This window comes from Takifugu rubripes, chromosome 19, assembly GCF_901000725.2.
Source record: "Takifugu rubripes chromosome 19, fTakRub1.2, whole genome shotgun sequence".
In the NCBI taxonomy this organism is placed as follows: Eukaryota; Metazoa; Chordata; class Actinopteri; order Tetraodontiformes; family Tetraodontidae; genus Takifugu; species Takifugu rubripes.
Window position 1 is genome coordinate 11726696 of NC_042303.1, and position 21337 is coordinate 11748032.

At 43.5% G+C, this 21337-nt stretch overlaps 1 protein-coding gene across 1 annotated transcript in view; it reads left to right on the forward strand.

The window, feature by feature from the left end:
* Positions 1-21337, forward strand: part of LOC101064716 (potassium voltage-gated channel subfamily D member 3-like) — a 52064-nt gene that overhangs the window by 28586 nt on the left and 2141 nt on the right. Inside the window, exons 3-6 of the mRNA XM_003973421.3 lie at positions 13180-13342; positions 17006-17107; positions 20475-20567; positions 20815-21059. Coding sequence (XP_003973470.2) covers positions 13180-13342; positions 17006-17107; positions 20475-20567; positions 20815-21059 — 603 coding nt within the window. The remainder of the gene's footprint in view (positions 1-13179; positions 13343-17005; positions 17108-20474; positions 20568-20814; positions 21060-21337) is intronic.

Here is a 21337-nt window from a genome sequence, read left to right on the forward strand (position 1 = left end):
GAAATAAACTTTGTGCTTGTTCTCGCCACCTCTAGAAAACAAACCATTATGCTAAACCAGTGCAAAGGTGCACAAACAGAAGGAATAATTCATTTTGCTGAACATGACTCAGCATTCCTCGTATGAATGTGACAAAAAAAAATTTAAAAACTCTGCTTTATTCAGTTCACCAACTCCAAACTTCACGAGCGGGAGCTCGATGCAGATCAGTACTCATTGTTCAAAGATGTCTTCCGTTCCATTTGCGCTCCTGTTCTGGGAGGAGGTGCAGCGTGGCACTGGTGGAGGTAGACACACACACACTGGTTTACTGGCTGGTTGACTGTGAATCCTGTGCTTTTTGTTTTGGGAGCACAGATGGCTCACTTTCCTTTAAATCCTGATCTTCTCCACTAAAGCCACTCGTTATCTTTGGTGCTTCATCATATTTCAGCCTCTATGGTGAAGCTTCATATTTCAAATGAGGATTTTCTGATTGCACATTTGCCAACATGGTGAAATACCAAAATATTAACATCTTCTCCATTTTTTCCTCTCTATGAAGTCTGCACTGAATAATAAGAGACCTTTGTCTCCTCATTGTTGACCAGTAAAAGACTCCTTTGTGTAAAGAAAACCACAGAGAACTCTAGTATTTCTCTGACTGTGTCATATTCAAAGAACTGAGAGCAATGACTTCCTTTGGTCGTGTGCTGAGCCTAATCCTGTCGTTTAAACGTCCTCATCAGTGCAAGGACGGGGACGCCTTATGCTATTTTTCTTTTCATCTTGGTATGAATTCAGTCAGCCGCAGGGCACGGTTTACTGAACCAACAAGGGAAAACAAAGATGTCTTAATTAGGAACATCAGAAGAGAGCGAGCCATTGCTTATGTGAATGGGTCTGACTGTGGGTGGGCTCCACATCTCTGTTCTGCCGCACTGGTGAAAAGAAACATCATTTGTACTCATGATGACACGATGGTATTGAGAGTGGCTAATTGTAGAAAAATATTGCTTGAATATTTGAAGCTCCTTGATGGTATAGCCAGTGATATTTCAAGAAAATATTCTTTTTAATGCAGCATTTTTCTTTACTTTCACCTTTACGCTGTTACTACCACATTTTGCTTTCTTTTCTTTGTACCTAAAGTCCAAAAAAGTTTTTTATTTTTGCAAAAAAAAAATACAGATGCTCCTTAATTAGATGCTATCTCTGTCTCCAGACTAATTAGTGATTTACTGAAGAATGTTATCTTTGTTTTTTACCCACTTTGATGATGCAGATACGAGGTCAAAGGTCACGGTTGTCCCAGCGTCATCATCCAACACGTCATTTCAGAAAAATCTGAGCATTCATCTTCATCTGTGGCGCGGCCACGGTGAGCTCGACGACCATGGCGGCTCATTTAGACCACAGAGACCCTGTTGTTCACCAGGAGACCTGAACTCAGGCGTGAGTTCAGGACGTCAGTGCGCATTAATAATTAGTACAATAATAATTTATTATAAACTCCACTCTAGAGTTCACTTTTTGCCACATGCACCACAAACAATATCGGTTACATAAGAGTAATATCAGCCAGATAACACTGACTGTGAGGGGAAATATGTATATAGGCACAGGACACTGCGTCTAATTAACAAGTACTTTTTAATTTTATGAAACGATATGATAAATGAATAATAAATAATAAATCCTGAAATCCATGGAGGACATTCAGCATTCAATGTTATTACCAAGTTTCTCTATCACTACATCAAAATCCTCAGGTTTTGTCACAGCCGCGTCCAGAATGCCCGTCCAAGAATTAAAATATCACATAATATTGGAAAAACAAAAGAATAATACTGCAGTTACGTTTTAAAGTTTGCAGGAGATGGAATCAAAGCAGGAGCCTGCTGAGTTCTGAAAGGAGGAAAATAGATGGCGAAAACAACGTGTACTGGAGACATCTAAGCCGGTCCAAGTACATTTGTCAGAATTGGCGAGCGTAGCTAATAATAGCTCTCTTCCTGTGGAGCACCACGTTTAGTCCATCAGAAAGAAAACTCTCAGAAAACTCTTTTAGTGCACCAAATAGCTCAAAATCCCCTCCAACGTGCACCTTAGGCTTCCAAAGGGTTCTTTTCTTCATCGCTTTAAGCTGCTGTGAAAGGGTAATGAATCATTTGGCCATATGTCACCTGAGCCGTTTTTCACTTGCTGTTTCACACTTTTATTCAAATGCTGCACTTGAGTGAAATTATGTCGGGAAATGAAATCAGTATAAATTGCTTACCGCCCTTAGCCCCAACGATTCCCGGTGATTACATTAAATGTGTGTGTGATCGCAGCGCACTCGTTATTTAGAGTTTGCAAACAGAGAAAATCTGCATGATATCCAGGTATGAACTCTCGAACTCCAACACTTATATGTTTATTTGAAAAATGACTGGTGTTGGATTGTAAGCAGCAAAGCAACACAGGAAGCGCAACAGTCCAACACTTTACACTTGATTTAATTGTCGAGGATTATCTCATTTCGTATGAGGAGAAATTACGTTGGTTAAATTGGTCACAGTAGAGAAGAAAAGCTCGAAAACTAGCTCTGTCTTGTGGATTCCTTCCAGAGTTAGCAGAGTTTAAAGACTAATAACTAATTTCGTTCGACCATTTATGTTCAGCCTGTAAAGATAGTTGTGCTTGTAGGATATGGCCCTTAAGCTGCACATAGAGAAAATGAATGTACATTGATATTTTCATGCTATAAACATAAATTACACAATCATTCCTGGAGGTGTTTGGCTTCAACTCATAGGGAGCAATGACTGTAATACATTAACAAGCGAGCAGAAATCTACCTGCTGCTTCTCAGTAACAGAATTTCAGCTGTTCTGTGGACTCCTGTAGCGTGACGTCACCCATGCAGCACCAGAGTGGCTCTTTCAGTCTCTCTCGAGCTTTCCAACAGCCTAATTTTGCCTCTAACCTACATAGGAGGCTTTTTAAAAAGATCCCAGAGAAAGCATTTTTCATTTGTGCTCCCATCTCAAGATCTCTAATGGAAGCGGATGAAGAGTCACCCGAGTGGACGTAAGACACAAAGGGGGTGCGGGACGCACCTGCGTAAGACGGTGGAAGTGTTGGACAGCAGGGGCACGAGGCTTCGGGATTTTAGTCAAGAATTTAGCGATAAGGTGAAGGAGACCCGACTGCTGCAAGCTGCGAGGAGCGTCCACATGGCCTCGCCAGCTGTTTTCCACATTCGCTGCAAATATACTGAGAGGGGACCCAAAAAATCACCATCACAACAATCAAGCACGGAAAGGATCTAAAGAAGCAAAAGGAAAAAGCAGCAACAACAAAGCAGCGATGGCCCATTTGTGTTAGCAGCAGCAACCCAGCTGGCATAATCCCAACCTAGTCATTTGCACCAGTTGGTTCAGAACCCGTAGAGAAAATGTGCGCGTCATCCAGCACGTACCGTGAAGAATTATTTAGGCGTCTTATCTTCGGTAATGGAGACGCGCCTCGCTCAACCACACCTGCGTCCCACCTAAAGGCGAGTCTTTTCTTCCGTCACGCCATGTTCCTGTTCACTTTATCATCCGCTGTTCTGGACGGCTGGTTCTGTGGGGATTCTGTAGAACAAAATGCACTCCAGCAGCTGTTTGAGGAGTCACGACCAGAAGGGTGGCGACGAGCCAGTAAACCACTCGGCCTGCTTCTAACGCGCCCGTGATCGGCTGCGTCTGGTTGACCATCTGTGGCGGATGAGAGGTCCCTGCTCTCTGATTCACGTCAACGGTGTGTTTTCAGACTCCATCCTAAGTTACTGCCGCTGTAGCAACTCACTGGTCCAAAAATAGCACAGGCGGAAATGTTGCTGAGTTCTTGCGGGATGCTTGGAGGCCCACCTTTACGTATTTGCAAAGTACATCAGGTTCCAGTTTGTGGTTGTTGGTTCAGATATCCAAAAGTAGTGTTTTGTCCTTAAAAGAAGCCTGTGAGCTCCCAAACCTTGTAAAAGCACACCTCCGTGCACGAGGCGATGGAGGGATTTCAGCTGAAATTGTTTGATCTGTTTACATTAAATCAGACGTTCGCCATGAATTTTTAAACAGACGTTCTGGTCGCTCTCAGCATTCCAAGCATCTGCTGAGGTAAAAATTAGTTTCTATCTCTAAGTGGCAATCTTTATGTCCCTAATGTGCTAACGTAGGAGGACGGCATCACGCGCGTTATAACTCGGAAACGGCGTTTTTGCGCCGCCGTCCTGGTCATTTTGAACTATTTGCAAATTAGCCCTGAGGATTAAGGCAAAGTGCTGCTTAAGGAGAGATTTCCTGCAGACCCTCATTTGTGCCAGGTGAGCCATACCCCATGTTTCTTGGGCAAATAACATGTCAGCTTTGCTTCTGAATGGTTTTGGTGGTCCGTTCCATTAAATACCAGCAAATTCAGAATGGCAGTTAATGTGAAAGCAAGAATACAATCTCGTGCACCTGCAGGGAGGACGGTTGGAAACAATTTGCTCAGTTTTTTCCCCTCCTCACTATAATGGCCTAAAAAAAAGGCAACTGCTAACTTGCATATCAAAGTAATGTAAAAGGCAATGGCTTTGCATTGCTTATTCAGCAGTCGTTCTAATGTTGTTTCTCTACATTCAGTGCAGACTTTGTTATTGCTCCAGAGCTCCATCGCAGAATTACCAGATTGGTTCATTAAGAAGGGAAAGACAGGGCAGCACTTCTTGCTTATTAATTGCCACATTTTCATTCCCTGCTCCACGTACGACGAATCGGCAGGCGCGCTGAGATTCGTCTCTAATTAGCCGACTTTCCATCACTTTATGTTAGAGGAACTTGGAGTAGCATTGATCAAGAGCCACGGTTCCCTCCCTGGAACCCGTGATGACTGAAGCCAGAAGGAGAAGAAGCAGAAGTGAATCAGAGATGAAAAAGTAATTGGTTGAAGGGGTAAATCATTGACTGCAATTATGGTCCCTCATGTCTACATTACAATCCCCATATGTCAAATAGAGCGGTGTTGGAAAGTCAGGGGTGAGCATCATTTAGAAGATAAAGTTCTGATAAAACAAACTAAAGGGGGGATTTGAAGACCTACAAAGTTGGCAGGGTCACCCGAGTGCTCACGCTGTGGATGCTGTTGGGTTTTTAAAGAGAGTTTCAGGTGAAAAATATTTGTTCAAACATAGAGGAGGAGGATTTGTTTAACAGTGACTTAAAGCTGCACACTCTTGTGCCAAATAAGATCATTTATCTTAAAGCTTACAGACGGCACAGCCACCTCAGGGTTCTATTTAAGTAATAAAACTAGATGCGTGTGTGTGTGTGTGTGTGTGTGTGTGTGTGTGTGTGTGTGTGTGTGTGTGTGCGTGCGTGCGTGCATGTGCACGTCTGTAATGGACTGGGGAGCTGTCCAGAGTGTATGTGTGCCTCTAACAGCCAGTCATTATAGGATGGATGGATGGATGGATGGATGGATGGATGGATGGATGAATGGATGGATGGATGGATGGATGGATGGATGGATGGATGGATGGATGGATGGATGGACGGACGGATGGACGGACGGATGGACGGACGGGAAGAGGCTCACTCCATGTAAAGGGGAAACTGTCTGGACACATTTCTCTTTAGCTTTGCTCAAACACTTGCATTGATTTTGCAAGCGTTTAGTCAGTTTCAGCTTCGCATTTCATCATTGTGTATCACTCCAAACACACAGAAATGTTCATTATTCATCCTGGATAAGTCTGCCTGACATTTTAGCAGCGTCATACACTAACGCCGTAAATCCTCTGCTCAAAGAGACAAAAAAAATTTCATTAAGCAAGAGCTTATTGAATAATGCCGTGTTTGTAACAGACTTTTGCAGCAATCTGTCTGCATCCACTGAAATGTGGAGGTTTAGCAGAATTAATGTTGGGGGTTTTTTCATCACGAAAACAAAGTTAATATGCGTTCCGCTGCCCCGGTCAGGGCCCAGATAGGATTGTTTCAGAATGTTCTGTAGTTCTAACTTATTTCTCAGCCGCACACGCTGTAACCACGCTTCCACAGACGAGTGAAACACAAAGGACAAATATGAATTTCCTGTCACATCCTCAGGACACTATGCTTCATTACTCCGGATGATTGTGTGGCTGAAATTGTCAATGAAACGGCGTCTGACACCACAAAGAGAAACTCCATGACAAAACCCGTGCAGGCCTGCCGAACAGAAGCAAAGAACGGAGCGCATCGATTCGGAGAAGTAATCCGCGAGGGCGGCGAGGGGGGAATGGAAATGTGCAGAGCTTAAGGGTGTGGTCACACATGCGCGAAATTAGAGAATCACGTCAGCAAATACGCTTCCCGCTTCACTCGCAGTTCAACTTTGCTGAACTTGGATGCAGATCATCACAACAAGTGGGGGGGTTCCATCCAGCACTCAGGCATGTGTGAGTGCAGAAATCACTTTGTGCTCGCTGAAGTTGAAAAAAAGGAACAGTTTTTTCCCTATTTTCTTAGCCTGATTGGATTGAACGATACCCGAGAGCATCTATATTTCACTCCACTTGTGGGTTCTTGGACCAGTGACGTCAGTGGTTTCATTTTCTCTTTCACTTTGGGACCTGTGGGTTAAATGTACTCAAATACCTACACACAGGAGTAACACAAACACTGCACTGCAGACCTGCAGGGACACCACATTGTCCTTTTTTGCATCCAAAATATTTCTGCAAAGCCCAAATTTTGTGCCTGGTAGAAACCAAAAAAATATCCCGATGAAGGAAGCACAGTCAACTCTGAATTCATGAGGTGGAGGTTGTCAAAGTGAAGAGATGGAGAATGTGACTGTGACCAAGCCGTGAAAGGACATGATTTCACACCAGCTGTTGTGCTGAAATACACATTCCATTAAAAGGGTCCGGAACATTTTTCAGCTATATGTGACTTCTGAAAATCAGGTTATGTGTTCTGGTCTTCAAAAACCTTCAGAACAGCTGCCAAAAAAAGAAAAAAGGGGTGCCGGTGGAGATGTATCCGCATGTCAAAAAGAATATTTTGAATGCATGTGAATATTTGCACGGCATCATCTCAAACAAGAAAAGGCTCTTTATAATGAGATTTTTGCTGCGCGGTGTCTGACACCTCATCCGTCCCACCTCTGAAGTGTTCTATTCGTGCTCTGAAACAGTGGTTGCTGTTGGGGACGTCGTCCTGCACTCCCTCTGCTGCAGGTTCGCTCCTCTCTGCAGGAACTTCTGTGTCCAGCCACAGAGCCGAGCATGTCCACGTCTGTGCACTGTCCAGAGCGAAGGACAGGATCACAAATCTGTCCTCGAGCATGAAAGAGAGCAAGAAACGAGATCAGAAAGGGCTGCGAGGAATGCGTCCGTGCTGATGTGTAAGTGGTTTTAAACAAGGTTACGCATCAGTACCTTGGACTTTTCATTCATATTGTTGTGCTATTAATGAAATCTGTGATAACATTAAGGCTACTTTGGTCCGATTACAGTTTGTTGTCACGTCAGCTCACATTTTAGGCGTTGCATCAAATGGGATTTCTGGCTGCCTTTTTCCACTTCAAACTGAGAAAATTGCTGCATTTTATGTAACAATTTGTTGCAACTTTGCTCTGCAAGATGGCGAGCAGTAAGATGAAGGAGGAAAACTAAAATAGCTTCTTTTAACTGTCTTTTTCGCTGTCCATTTTTTACTGTTTCACCTTGCTGCTGAATTTGTCATTCAGATAGCTCTGAACTCCTGTTCAGCCTTTCAATGAAGAGAGGGGAAAAAAGAAAATGTGATTTTACTCAATCAAAGCTGACGTGAATGCAGCCGATACAGTATTATGACTCCTGACAAGCCATGTTTTAAACAAACTTTGCAATTAACCCACAACTCTGAGCTTCCGTTCATCTACTGCACTTAATATTGTTCAAATAATGTGAATAAGGTGTTTTTCCAGCATGAGCTGAGCTTTCGTTGTTTCCAGTTTGGGTTAAGAGGGGACAAAATTCATGACAAAGGTGGGAAAGGACACAACACAGTGAAGAAAACACAGGATGGTCCAGTTTTGCCAACACCTGTGTCGTGTTATACGATATTATTTGTCTTTTAAATTTTTCTATTGAAGGTTAGTCGACCCAGGTCCAGCAACATTTAAAATTCTGACTGAAAAGATGTGGAATTACAGTTTTGATCAGCTGGTCCCATTTTCTATCATCGGCTCTCGTCAAAGGCTGTCCAATCTGGCATTTGACATTTGGACGGGACTGTCTCTGGTTTCAGCAGCAAAATGAGCTTCCTGATGTCACAAAATTGGACAGAGATCTAGCAGATTGGACCTAAAACCAAGCTTTTAGCTATGAAGTGTACCAGATCCACTAGATTTGCTCAGGAGACACACAGGAAATGTGAACCGTGTCCTTGATAAGGTCTCCAGCTTGTGTCCTTAAATCTGTTGAAAGAGAGAACACCATCCTCTCCTCTGCTGCAGATCTTGTAGATGAGCCTTGAGAAACATTCAGCATCCCTTTGTAACTCGTTGATGTCTCTCATCTCGAAATACTTTAAAAATGTTTCAAACAGTCCGTTTGATCAGTTTGGGTTCTCGGTTGAGCCGCATCATTAGTGTCCATCCGAATCAGCTGCTGGCAGCCGTCCACAACACGGCTCCCGCTGGGCCGCCTTCTCCACCGCATATCTGAGACCAAAATGTGCATTCCGTTCTTTCTAACAGAGGTCAAGCCACTATTAGTTAAATCGAGAGGGATCACATGTGTAATTAGCAAAATAAATATGAATGTTCTTCCCAAACCAACCGGAAGCTTTTTTTTTCTATGTTATGTTCAGTTTAATGACAGAAAAGGTGAAATATTCTCATGAGAAAACACATTATTGTGGCTCCATCCCCAAGCTCAGCCTGCATCGTCAATGGGAAAGATTTATGGTGACGACCAGGTGTGAATTCCATCCCCAAAGTCAGAACGTTTTTGGGAAGTGAGAACATTTTGTTTCAGTTTGAGGGTTGAGAGTTTGATTTAAGGTTAAGATGGAGGTTTACGTTAAGGTAGGGGGCTGAAGAATGCCAAAGTCAATGTGTGTGTGTGTGTGTGTGTGTGTGAGAGAGAGAGAGAGAGATGGATGACTACTATGTGTGATTGATGCCCACTAACTTTGGTCATTGCTGCATTTTCTGACCATTACAGGTTCTCTGGCTCAGGTGATCAATCTTCGAGGAAAAACACAAAAATGACCAATCACGCTTTAAACTCCGAGAACAGGTTGACACAGTGAGAACAAATGCGGAAGACTGTATGATTAAAATAAAACTTTCGACCTGTAGCGGCTCCTGTGATTACGTTTGTGAGCACAGATTACAGTGATCACAGTTCCTCATCATGTCGTCGTGGAAACTGCATTGATTGCTTTGGCTTCAAACCGCCGTTTAAATGCAACTAAAAAAGCAGCTTCTGTGCCGTTTTTATGCCGATCACAGAACTACCAGGACCCAGCCGGAGGATTTCGCTGCAGTAACAGAGCTACTTGATTGGAAAAAGTCGAGTTGATTTCATTGATTTCCACCTTTCCAGAATATAGTTTGAACACCTTAAATAATGTTAATAAGTATTTATTTGAATTAATCGCTTGTCGGCTCAGTTAAATGAATAGAAAATCAACATTTACAATGCAATGAATTTAGTCATACAATCAATGTGTATTATTGTCCCTTTTTAAGCAGCTATCCCTTTAATAATCCTTTCATCAGCCGGGCATCTTTGCTCCGTTAAGGCTTTAATTTTGAAGGATGTCTCTGAGTAAACTTGTCCAAGGGCACAACATCTTCCTGCAGTCATTTGGTCTCTATTCATTCAGATTCATTGACGTTTCGTGTCAATGTTACACAAAGTCATTCCAGTATTTTCCCTTATATGGTTCTTATAGTTTCCTAGAGTTCCTAATCAGTTTATTGTATCATTTCAATATTTTACATGCTAACGTTATCATCTAAAATCATCTGGGTGCACGGTTGGAAATGAGCAATCTGCACTGAGCGAATCGAGCTAATCCTGAATATAACGCCAATTAGCCGATTTCTTTTACATAGAAACTCATTGTGTAAGTTCCCCAGTGTTGCATTTGAAATGGAGCCTCTCGCGTCCTAATAGGTGTAAAGTCTTAACCACTGCCAGCGCCAAGATATAATGGAGAGAACGGCCCGTCAGCACCGTGAGCAGTGAAGTCATTTGTCTGAAAGTGTTGCAGGCAGGAGCAGCTTTATGGTCAAATCACTTTTTAATATTCCTGCAGTAATATTTCTGCCTCCCTCCCTGCTGAGCTGGAAGCTCCATTCAGGCCATCTTTCTGTGTTTCCTGAAAGGGTTTTACCGGGTTTGGTGTGTGTAGCCGTAACTTATAAAATTGAATAATGCAAAATCCTCACTTGTAGCTGTCAGGCTTCCTCTTTTGCATATCTCGCTGTCGATAATCACACCCCCGCGGACTCGCTTTATTCCTGTGGTTAAAGCGTCTGGTAATTTCCCTGCAACCACCCACATTCTTTTGACCGAGATGGTTAAAGAATGTGGTTATGCAATTTACGAAAAATGTTTGGGGGCAAAAATCTAAATATTGTTCACCACTCTACAAATGCAGTGGGACCATGTTGTGGTCACGGTGAACTTCTCGAAGATGTACTGTCAGGTGCAGATGTTAAAGTTGTCCTCTGGTCACTAGTCACCAATGCCTCGTATGTCCTTAATGTCTCTGTCCAGCCATTCGGGTTGGGATTACGACATCACAGCATCACATATAGTCGTAATTCTGTGACTTCAGTGGACACTCGTGGTGAGAAAAGGCCACAGCTGATTGGTCCACGGCTGCGGAGGAAGCTCAACATCCACGGAAATGGAAAGAAAGAAATGAACAAACATGTCCTGTTGTTTACCTTTACCTTTATGATGAGATTTTCCTCCTGCAGCATCTCCGTTATTTAACCAGCTGAAGCTCAGCATCAGTGGACCTCATCGAGGCAGCACAGGATCGTTTGCTTTCCAGTTTTAGTCCATTTCAGTGCCTTTTTGGATCTTAGAGAACTTGGTGATTTATCCCACATCTTGTATGATACAGTGTACGTACAAAAATGAATGGCATCCCTGCCCTTCAGTAGTTCACAGTTGGTTAGTTGGTTTGTGCAAGCTGCACCTAACTGACAATACTAATATTGTCCAGTTGTTTTGGACATGCAAATGTCAGTTTTGCCTCTGTTTCCATGTAAACACAGAAAACTACAGTTTTGGAAGATGGGAGGTACCTGCACAGGTGTGCAACAGAAGCAAGAAGTGTGTTTTGTGCACACGTGGACGAGTGCGCATGAGTAGATCGCACTAATAACCAACAATGGCAGATTAACTCCAGATTAACTCCAGATTAACGCCGTCGTCATCATCAGCGGGGATGCATTTTGCATCTGTTTACAGCATGCTGGCCTAGCATGGCTCAAGAAGGAAACATCCGTGCACATGTGCATTTCGTGGCACCTTACAAAAGACACTGTCAACAAGTGACCTGACGAGGAAACAGCGGTGTTCCACGTGTTCCTGTGTAAAGTGCCGTTACTTTTCAAAAATGAAAGCAAGAAATGGGTGTAGTTTCCAGCAGGGCCTCAACCTGGACAGAAGGAAAGAAGCATCAGAGTTTTCCATAGCAAAGTGCACATTTAAGTCTGTTTGCCTCCAAAAAGGTTTCATCCAAACTTTATTTTCCTGAATAACAAATCCTTGCCCTAGACCATCAGTAGGAGGCCTTCGTGTCGCTTCTTTTTCATGTAAATATCACGTCCTCTTCACTTCTTACATTGTCAAAATGATATTCGGGGGAAAAAAGTCATTCTTAAGGGGATTTAACCAGCATCACGACTTCTCTCCCGATCTTGTTTGCTCAGCAGGAGGCCGGGCTCATGCTAACCCTCAGCTCTTCAGTTGGTGGGTGACAAGCAGGAAGAAAAGACCGGCGATTTCAGCACGGTTCGGCATCGACAGTGGGCCAAAATGTGATAAGCTTGCACTGACTCACTTCTCTTCCGAAGATCCTCCCTTAGGAGTCACAGTGGTCAGCCGCACATGAGCCTTAGCATCATAGAGATGAGGGGAGAAGCCTGGCAACAGGGGCCAATCAGCCAGAAGAGGAGAGTTAGGATTGTCTTAAAATAAATAATAAGTGCAAAACAAGGTTTACTAACCAGCAGGTAAAATTAGCTTTGTGTCTTATTCTTCCTCGTTCTCTCCCTCCGGATGCACGCAAGGTCGTCAAAGAAGTCTTTAGCTTGAAATGACTTGTTCCACGACACGTCCCCGTGGCCAGTAGTACTGGGTCAGTGAATGCACCCTGGTTTCATCCTGGATCTCACTGACGTGTCTTTTTATAATCTGAGCTGCGTAGATAGCAGTGGTGCTATCTCTTTACCTCTGTCCACCTGTAACAGCAGCCATTCACCTGTGTAATCCAATTACTGGGAGCCTGATGGAAACTGAGGATGGGCAGACTTAAAAGGGGGAAGAATGGAAAAAGGAGAGCAGCAGAGGAGAATGGCTTTAAATGGCTCCATCAGCCGCTTCATCTCAGCCTGTACAATAACGACCTGATAATTAATACTGTTCCGGTTTCTCACGTCCACGTAGGCCACTTCAGCAGGTTTATGTGAGGGGGCTGGATCGCACCGAAGCACCGACTGAGATTTAAAGACCTCCTCTGTCGTTTCCTGCAGCTGGAACATTTGGGTGTCTTTCAGGCCATCGTCTCGGTTTTACAGCCAGCAGAGTTACTCTCATTACTGAGCGCTCGTATATTTTAGCCGGCGCATCACACAGCTCAGGCATCAGAAGTTAGGTGATTAAAAAGACATGAGCTCACCTGTCGGCCAGGATGAGACCACAAGAGCTGTCCGCTCGAGCTTGATGATGATACAGGGGCAACCTTTGCCTCAACAGCAGCCATTTATTCTGAAATCTGTTCTGTCTATCAAGCGACCTAATGCCTGGGGGGGAAAAACGAAGCGCTGCATGCGCTGATGGATTTGAGGCGGTAGAAATCAATGGGCACGGTCCCTCTGGGACCATTTAGATACTTTGGCCACTGAGGTGGAGTCCTTCTGTGTTCTGATCTGCTTTATTTCAACATGTTTTCTCATCTTCCCCCTCAACAGATATGGCGACATGGTGCCAAAGACGATCGCCGGTAAGATATTTGGCTCCATTTGCTCCCTCAGCGGCGTGCTGGTGATCGCCCTGCCCGTCCCCGTCATCGTGTCCAACTTCAGTCGCATCTACCACCAGAACCAGAGAGCTGACAAGCGACGCGCTCAGAAGGTAAAAGGGGCGCCAACACCCCGGGGCATCCCATCTGCTGTGCCGGTCACACTCCTGTACCCGACGTGCACACCGGCGAATGTCTGACCATTAGCAGGGCTCACTCTTGTTTTTCAAATGCCCTCGAGGAGTATCAGGATAATGAGAATGAAGGGGAACTTCAAGTGCTGGGTAATGACAGCAGGTGGGCGGATACTAATGGCTGTGTCAGGAAACCTTTTGAAGCTCTTTTATCATTTACATGAGAGATTTAAGAGAAACATAAGACAAAATCATTAATGAATCCGACGTTTATTATGTAGAAATAGGCTGAGACCATATAAACCTGTGTCCTCACCTACTTTTGCCCATCAGATGATAAGGGTTCTGTTTGTTCTGTGCAGAGCTCCATCCCTCTCCGTCTGTGCACGACGGCACGGTGCTGCAGCAGTTAGCAAGTTGTCTCGCATCAGAAAAGTCCTTTTAGTGTACATGTTCTCCCGGGGCCTCTGGGTACTCCAGATTCCCCCCACAGTCCAAACTCCTTCTCATTACATGGGTTGGAGGCTCGGTGTGAGCATGTGAGGCTGAAACGCCGCAGCTCTGGGACTGATCCAGGACTACGTCCAGCCCCTGTTCCCATCTCAGACTGCACGTGTGAAAGGTGTCTGTCATTCATCTATAGGCAGGGCTAGCCTGTCTTTGTGGATGAGGCTTCGACATTTGGCCAAGCTCACTCAAAGAAGAGTGTTTAAGTTGATGAGACGAGTTTCAGGAATCGCTCATTCCATTATTTAGGGTGGAACTAACGCCACTCTGACGGTGCTGCGTTTGTCTTTGGGAATGCTGTAGGAAATTACACGGCGGTGGGATTAGGTCTTTGTCTTCTTCAACAGACGTGGAGGGAAGGAGCTTCCGAGAACGCCGAAAAGACTTGTGTGGTTAAGAGGCCTCTGTCTCACACACACACTCCAAATCTGACTGCCAAATGTCAACTATCCTCTCGGCACACTCACCCACCAGACTCGACCTTTTCACGGGTTTTGGATAAAAAATGGTTGCAACCTCGGAGGGCAGATACTGAGAGCTAATTGAGGTTGTTTTTTGGATGTATTTTGCTGCGAGCATGTGTTTGGTGGATTTTCAACCTGAACAGAGTGAAACTTTTCAGGCAAGAAAATGCCATGCGTTTTAAAGTCAAGTATCTTTTACAGGTTTGTAGACTGAAACAATTCTAAATACTCAAATACTCACTTCTAAATACTATTTTATTTATTCGTATATTTTGCAATTTGTAAGTAATTACGGCAAGCTGCAGTGTTCCCTTGGGATATTTAGTTTGAATATTTTCGCTTTTTGTAAAAAATTGGCTGCAAAAGTAGACTTTTCACCAAGATTTTACTAAACATATAAATACCAAAAAATTATTCAATTAGCCCAAAACATCTGCACTTACAACATAGTCCAAGTCACAATATGATGACATGTAATATTCTTATTGAAAACGCAACGATTATGTGATAAAAGTGTGTCCAGCATGATACTGGAACGTTGTAAAAAAGACAGTTTGTTTTAATGTTTCAGTGTTTTCACTGCAAATGTTCCTGCTGAGCGCTTAAACAAGCGACATTAATTATATTATTCCTGCGTTTCTTGCACTCGCTCTGAGTAAATGGACGGGAACAGGATATTGTCTTGACCTTGCTGGCTTTGGGCTCGCTCCTTCAGCCCGACTGCATCCACACTCGTGTGCACGTGTTCCCCGTCTGTTGTTCACTGCAGCTGAGTGCACGTCTTTAAAAGCGGTGCAGATTTTTCTGGTTGCTTAACTAAATTAAAAGTCTGATCTGTAATTAAAGATGAAGGAAAACATTCAACAAAGCGCTGTTGTTATACTTTGTGAAAAGAAAAGAAAATCTTTAATTAGAAAGAATAATTAGCTTAATATAGTTGAACTGAGCCGTTGCCACCATTGTTGTGTCCCAATTCCCCGAGCGCAATGCACATCGTATACAAATGTTGATTTCAGCTTCCCCCTCATGCTTTAAATCGCATTTCATTCCTGACCTAAAAAAAATAAAAAAAAGATGGCGAGAAGTTCAGAGAACTAATGAAATTTCCTGTATCTGTAATTGCACATTAGAATCTGTGAAATGTGAGAAAATTGACTTTTAACCTCAATCACAGAGCTGCTTGTTGTGACTCACAGCCAGGCATCTCTGTCAAAGGGAATAAGCCTCAATAACAATATTTAGCAAAACTACGATCATGACGCACCCCAGGACACGTGTTTGATATTAACCCCGTTCACCCGCTCCATCCTGACCTCCGCGTCTCAGGAGACGAATAGTAAAACTGATTTAATGACACAATACAATAACTGCAGTTCCTAGAATATATGTAGGAGGGTCTGAAGAAAATCCTCTTCAGCAGTGGACACTTGCACCGTCCACACGGTTTAAGGTGCAGAGCGTTTGCCTGTTCAAAGATAATCAATTCCAGGACATGCAACACCCACATTCACTCACCTTTACTATCAGGGGGTGGCTTTTCTACTGCAAATATGTTTGCAAAGCTTTTTCTATCATGTTTTCCCTGAAGACTCGATGGGACGCAGCAGAAAACTGATTTGAGACCAGCAGAGCACCTTCACAGGTACCCAGAGTCTGACAGACAAATTCATCTCTTTAGATTTATGTCCGTGAGGCGAAGATCTCTTCATCTCTCCTCCTTATCAAATGTGTATTAATGGAGGAATAAAAGCAGGATAACAAGACTTGTGACTCACTTTAGATGGGCTGACGTAACAAATTACGTAATATACTCTTCATTTTCAATAAATACTCATTCTTTTGATTGCTATCCTACTTCTCTCTTATTTATTCCTCTCTCTCTCTCTCTGGGCCTCTGTCTCTCTCTTTTGTCATCGCATCCATCTTTTTTGCAACGATCTTCCCTCTGAATAAATACGCAAAAAAAACATTTTTTTAAATTTAATTTGCCTTTTGTGAACAAAATTTTTTAACAGTTTATTCATGCAAAACTCTGAGGTTATGATCCGATGTCATGGTGCATTCAGGGACTTTAAACTGATACAGAAAAATACAAAAAAGGGCGAGGAGAGGAGAAGAAAAAACACGTGGTGGTGGTGGGGGGGGGGACTAGGTTATAAGGGGTGCGTGGTCCATCACTGAGAGTAGCCATGTTTATTTTTCATTCTCCTGCAATACTTTTTTCATATTCTGCCCTTTAGTTCTTTAGTGCAAATTTTTAATTTCAGCCTGGGTTTATATTTACATGGCATTTGCACGGTACATTTTCATGGTTATTGCACAGCAGTGTTGGGGGGGAAGGGGGAGGGTGACAGGGGATAGTCCATAATGAGCGATGAGTGAGTAATGCATCCAGGTGGGTACACTGCCATCTTCTGGTCTGGCATGCAAACTACAGCCTTTTCTCCAGCTTCAGTCAATAAAGTTCGCGGCACTGATGTTGACGTTTATGAGTCTTTGGTCGTGCAGATATGAGCACATCGCTGCATCTGCAAATCCAAAATAGAAATGGGGTTTGATTAATAGAACCCCCCCACCCCCAATGTTCTCACCAGTAAACAAGGCATTAATCATCTTCTGTTATCTCCCACCCACCTTGTTTGATTCGATGACCTTTTCTTCCCACACCCAGAAAACCAGATTGGCCAGGATCAGAATATCCAAATCTAGCAGCGCCAACGCCTTCATCCAGAGCAAGCGTAAAGGACTGCTGAACGACCTGCTGGAGCTTACGGTAAGAAAGGCCCCTGCCCCCCTGAACACTTTCACTGAAAGCACAATCATTACTGGAAAACCTTGGTCAAAGGTGGAACAAAATCTCCTCACATTATAGCTCTGTAGCCGATTTCATTTTATTTGCTTGTGCCGTTGGGGATCTTATGATGAATGGCATGTTTAAAAAGGCTGCAGCAAACTTCAGTCTGCACCAGTGAGCAAACGAGTCTGATGGCACCCTGCCTGCTGGCTGGCCACTGATGTGGCCTCCATCACTGCCACAGGAGCAGGGTCAAAATTACAAACTTTTCCTGCAGGACTCTTGTACTGTGGATGTGTTTCTGGTTGCTCCTTGTTGCCCACAGTTGAAGATCACCACTGCTCTTTGTGCATTGGCTCTTTGAGCACTAAAGTCCAAGTGATTCTAACATACTGTAATCGTATTTGGGGAAACCCAGAAAACTGATTTAAATACAGCAGTTACGTCTGGAGAATACGTTACTGGCTGTCATGCTTAGAATTAGCTTAAAATCAATGTCAGAGACCATTAGAATATTATGATGCGTTGAACCAGCATCATCAATACGTAGATCTGTGTGTTGGCATTTTGTAGGTTAATAACTAGAAGCTGCGTTCAGTGACGCTCTCATTCAAATTGATCCCTCAGGTTTAAAATTGCCAAGAGGCTTCACAGGTTTAAGGGGAGCATTTGTGCTGTGCTGAGTATATATTTTCCTCGAAATGGTAAATTCAGCCCTTATTATAGTCTGTTCTTGTTTTTTACTTGTGTATTCATGCATCATCAGCCAGTCCAGCTATTTCCTTATTAGCTCACGAGGCAGTAGCACAGGTCAAACTTAGCAACAAGACCCGAAAAATATTCCTTAGAATCAAATCTGTTCCAATTCTTGTAAAACGGTCCAGCGGCTGTTTTGTTGCGAATGTCTGTTGGTTACATTTTAAAATTGAACGCCATCCAGGGGCCACGTACCAATCAACAAAATGGCTGCAAACATGCAAAAGTAACAGCTAACATGCAGATTGTGGATGCCATGAATAATTAATCACGGTCGTTTCCTGCTGCAGACACAAAATGCGCTCCATAAAAGTTGTTGTGCGAAGGCAAATCTCAAAGCCAAACAGCAGGACCCCTTTTTGGGTTGTTTGGTGTGGTCATTCTGAGGAGGGGAATTTGGGATCGTAACAAATCCATGTTTCATGTCTACTTGTTTGTTTTTACTTTCTCAGCACATAAAAATGGAATACATTTGCATGATTAAATTGCCTATATCCCTCCCATCCAGTTCATCACTCTTAGTTTCAGTGACACACTCTAACCATCCTTGCGGATGGTTAGTAAAAACCATTTGGATTTAATCGAGTCCACCGTGAAAGCTCACGGGGATCTGGAAGTGGTTAGAATTATCATATAAATGCCATCTGTGTGTTCGAAGCGACCTGCGTGTGTGTGTGTGTGTGTGTGTGTGTGTGTGTGTGTGTGTGTGTGTGTGTGTGTGTGTGTGTGTGTGTGTGTGTGTGTCCTGCTGAATCGAATCATGGCGCCGTCACTGCTGTCAGTCGTGTGCAGCGTGAGTCAGGGATGGGAGTGGTTGCAGATCTTTTTCTTTTTTTTTAAAGAGTAAAAAGTTAATTCAAAGGATGATTAGTTTGATCAATCACATCACTGTCACACATGTGATTTGTTCAGTTTATTATAGCTTATTGATCATCCCTGTTTAAAGAGAGAGAAAACAGACAGATTATTCTACATAGATTTACAGCCACCATGGAATAAACAATTATATTGTGTTTTGGCCCATAAAGACTTACGGCCGGCTTGTCCTGCTGGACTTCTCCCTGTCGGCTCCTTTGTTTTTATTCCTCTTATTTCATGAAAATCCAATATCACAACAAAGAGTCTCTGCTCTGACCTGGTGGGCCTGATGGGTTCCTGCACCACCTTGTGAATTCAGCTGCTCCACAAGGTCACGTCTGGGCAGGCACTAGCAGAACTGCTGCTGCGGGTCGATGGGGAGGCCTCTGGTGGTCTACGTGATCATATCACACAACCCTTGAGGATGCTTGCCAACTTTCCAGCAAGGGGAAAACAAGCTGAGGTGAATAACTCTGGACATTTTTAAAAACATAAGATGCTTTTGGTTAATATTTTGTTGTCTTTCTTGTCAGCGGCAGGGTTTCAGAAGCATCTATAGCATCTGAAGTCGGACAGGGAGGCGCATGATAATGTGGTTAGACTGAAGGAACATTTGCCCCATATATCTGTCAGTATATCTGACCATTGCTAGAGCGACCTCCTGCTCTGTCATCCAGTCATACCTCTTCATCAGCTGTCTTCCTGTCGTCATTTTCATCATGTTCAGGAACACATCATCTCCAGGATCGAACCCTTATCTCCCTGCGAGGAGCTGAGGAGGACATAATGAAGCCTGTATGTAGCTGCTTGTTATTTATGTCATTTTTACTTTACAGGGGTCACAGCAGGTCAAAGGTTAACAGGCCTCAAACTCAACTGCACGGTGAAGCCAAAGAACATTTATTTGGTCATGTCCCAGCCGGCGTCAGTCACAGAAATGTAAATAAAATCATCTGTCCTGACTTTCAGGTCACAGCATAAATGAGAGGAGAGGCGTCCCGTATCCCCTCCTCGAGTTTGTAAAGAGCGATTCTGTCTTCATTTATTAAGATGTGAGGAGCCCCTCTGTGACGCCAACGCCGTCGACACGTTTCAGATCGACCACATCAAAGCCAGCGTGTTTACATGAGAGGAGCTTTGGATCGCGACAAGGGTCCCTCTTTCTCGTCGTGCAGGCTTTGGAGCAGAGAACGAGGCATCGGAAGCCGTTTTCCTCGGCCCACGTGCTCTATTGTTCACGTGTCCGGAGTCTGAATGAGCGTGCCTGCGCTGGATCGCCACCCACCCAAATCCTTTGAGTAACAATGTGCGCTGCGGGGGGAAATTAATTTGCTTCCAGTTTTGATGCTTTTTGGCAATTGTGAATACTTTGAGACTAAGCTGCAATGGACCCCGAGCCTTCAAACCAAGTCCTGTTTGGATAAATACCAAAAAGAAAAAGTGCTTCCATTATTCTTTTTCCCTCTCTTTCTTATTCTCAGCTATTGTTTTTTTTCTGTGCGCATCAATAACCATAACACAAAACCCAAAGACACCTATTCAGTTAACAGAAAAGTTTGATCTGAAATCTGCACAATGGAACAAATCCAAGCCTGTCATATAGAACAGTTCAGGAGAAGCCTGAAAAATCCATGTTACATTAATTAATGCAGTGTGTGTGTGTGTGTGTGTGTGTGTGTGTGTGTGTGTGTGTGTGTGTGTGTGTGTGTGTGTGTTTTGTTTTGTTCTCAAGGACACAGAGGAAGATGAACAGAAGATGAATAAGTCTCTCTCTCTGTTGGAGAGTCAACACCACCACCTGCTGCACTGTCTGGAGAAAACCACTGTGGGTACACGTTACTTGACTGCTGATCCCACATTTAGAGGAAAAAAGCTCCAACCATGGCAGCAGCATTTGAATTTTAATTCTATCTCAGTCAAACAAAATGCACAATTACAAGGATATATTGTAAAATAGTGATAATGAGCTGATTCTTGAAATGATCGTTGTATTTTGCTCTTTTTTTGTGGTTTTGCGTACATTTGATCCTGTATTTTTATCTGTATTTCTTCCCTCTGTGTTCCCTCTGCAGGCTCATGAGTTTGTGGATGAGCAGATGTACGAGCAGAACTGTTTAGAAACAGCGTTGCAGGCCTACCCGTCCCACAGCCCGTCCGTTTCCAGCCGCGACAGCTCGGCGGGGGGCTGCTGCGGCTGCAGGGCAAAAAGAAACACTCCACTTCCCAATGCTAGCCTGTCCTCCACCCACCAGGACCCCCTACAGGAGCTCAGCGCCATCCACATACAGTGCGGTGACCTGGCCACACACACTGCAAGGTACAACTGAAAGGCACAGCCGCCATTAATGGAAGGTATTTCTCAGACTCTGTGTGGTGTCAGGTTCAGTTTTTAAGACTGAATGTGGACCCAAAAGAATTAAAGGTTACATTCAAGCACTATACTAATGATCAGAACAATCAAAGTAGATTCCAGGATCAGAGTTGAGCTTAGACTACTAGTCATTTTATTTTAGAAGGTTTTAACAAAGAATCTTTTTTTCTTTATTTACTTTATTAACTTATCTATGGTTGTTTTTATTAAGAATTAATATGGCA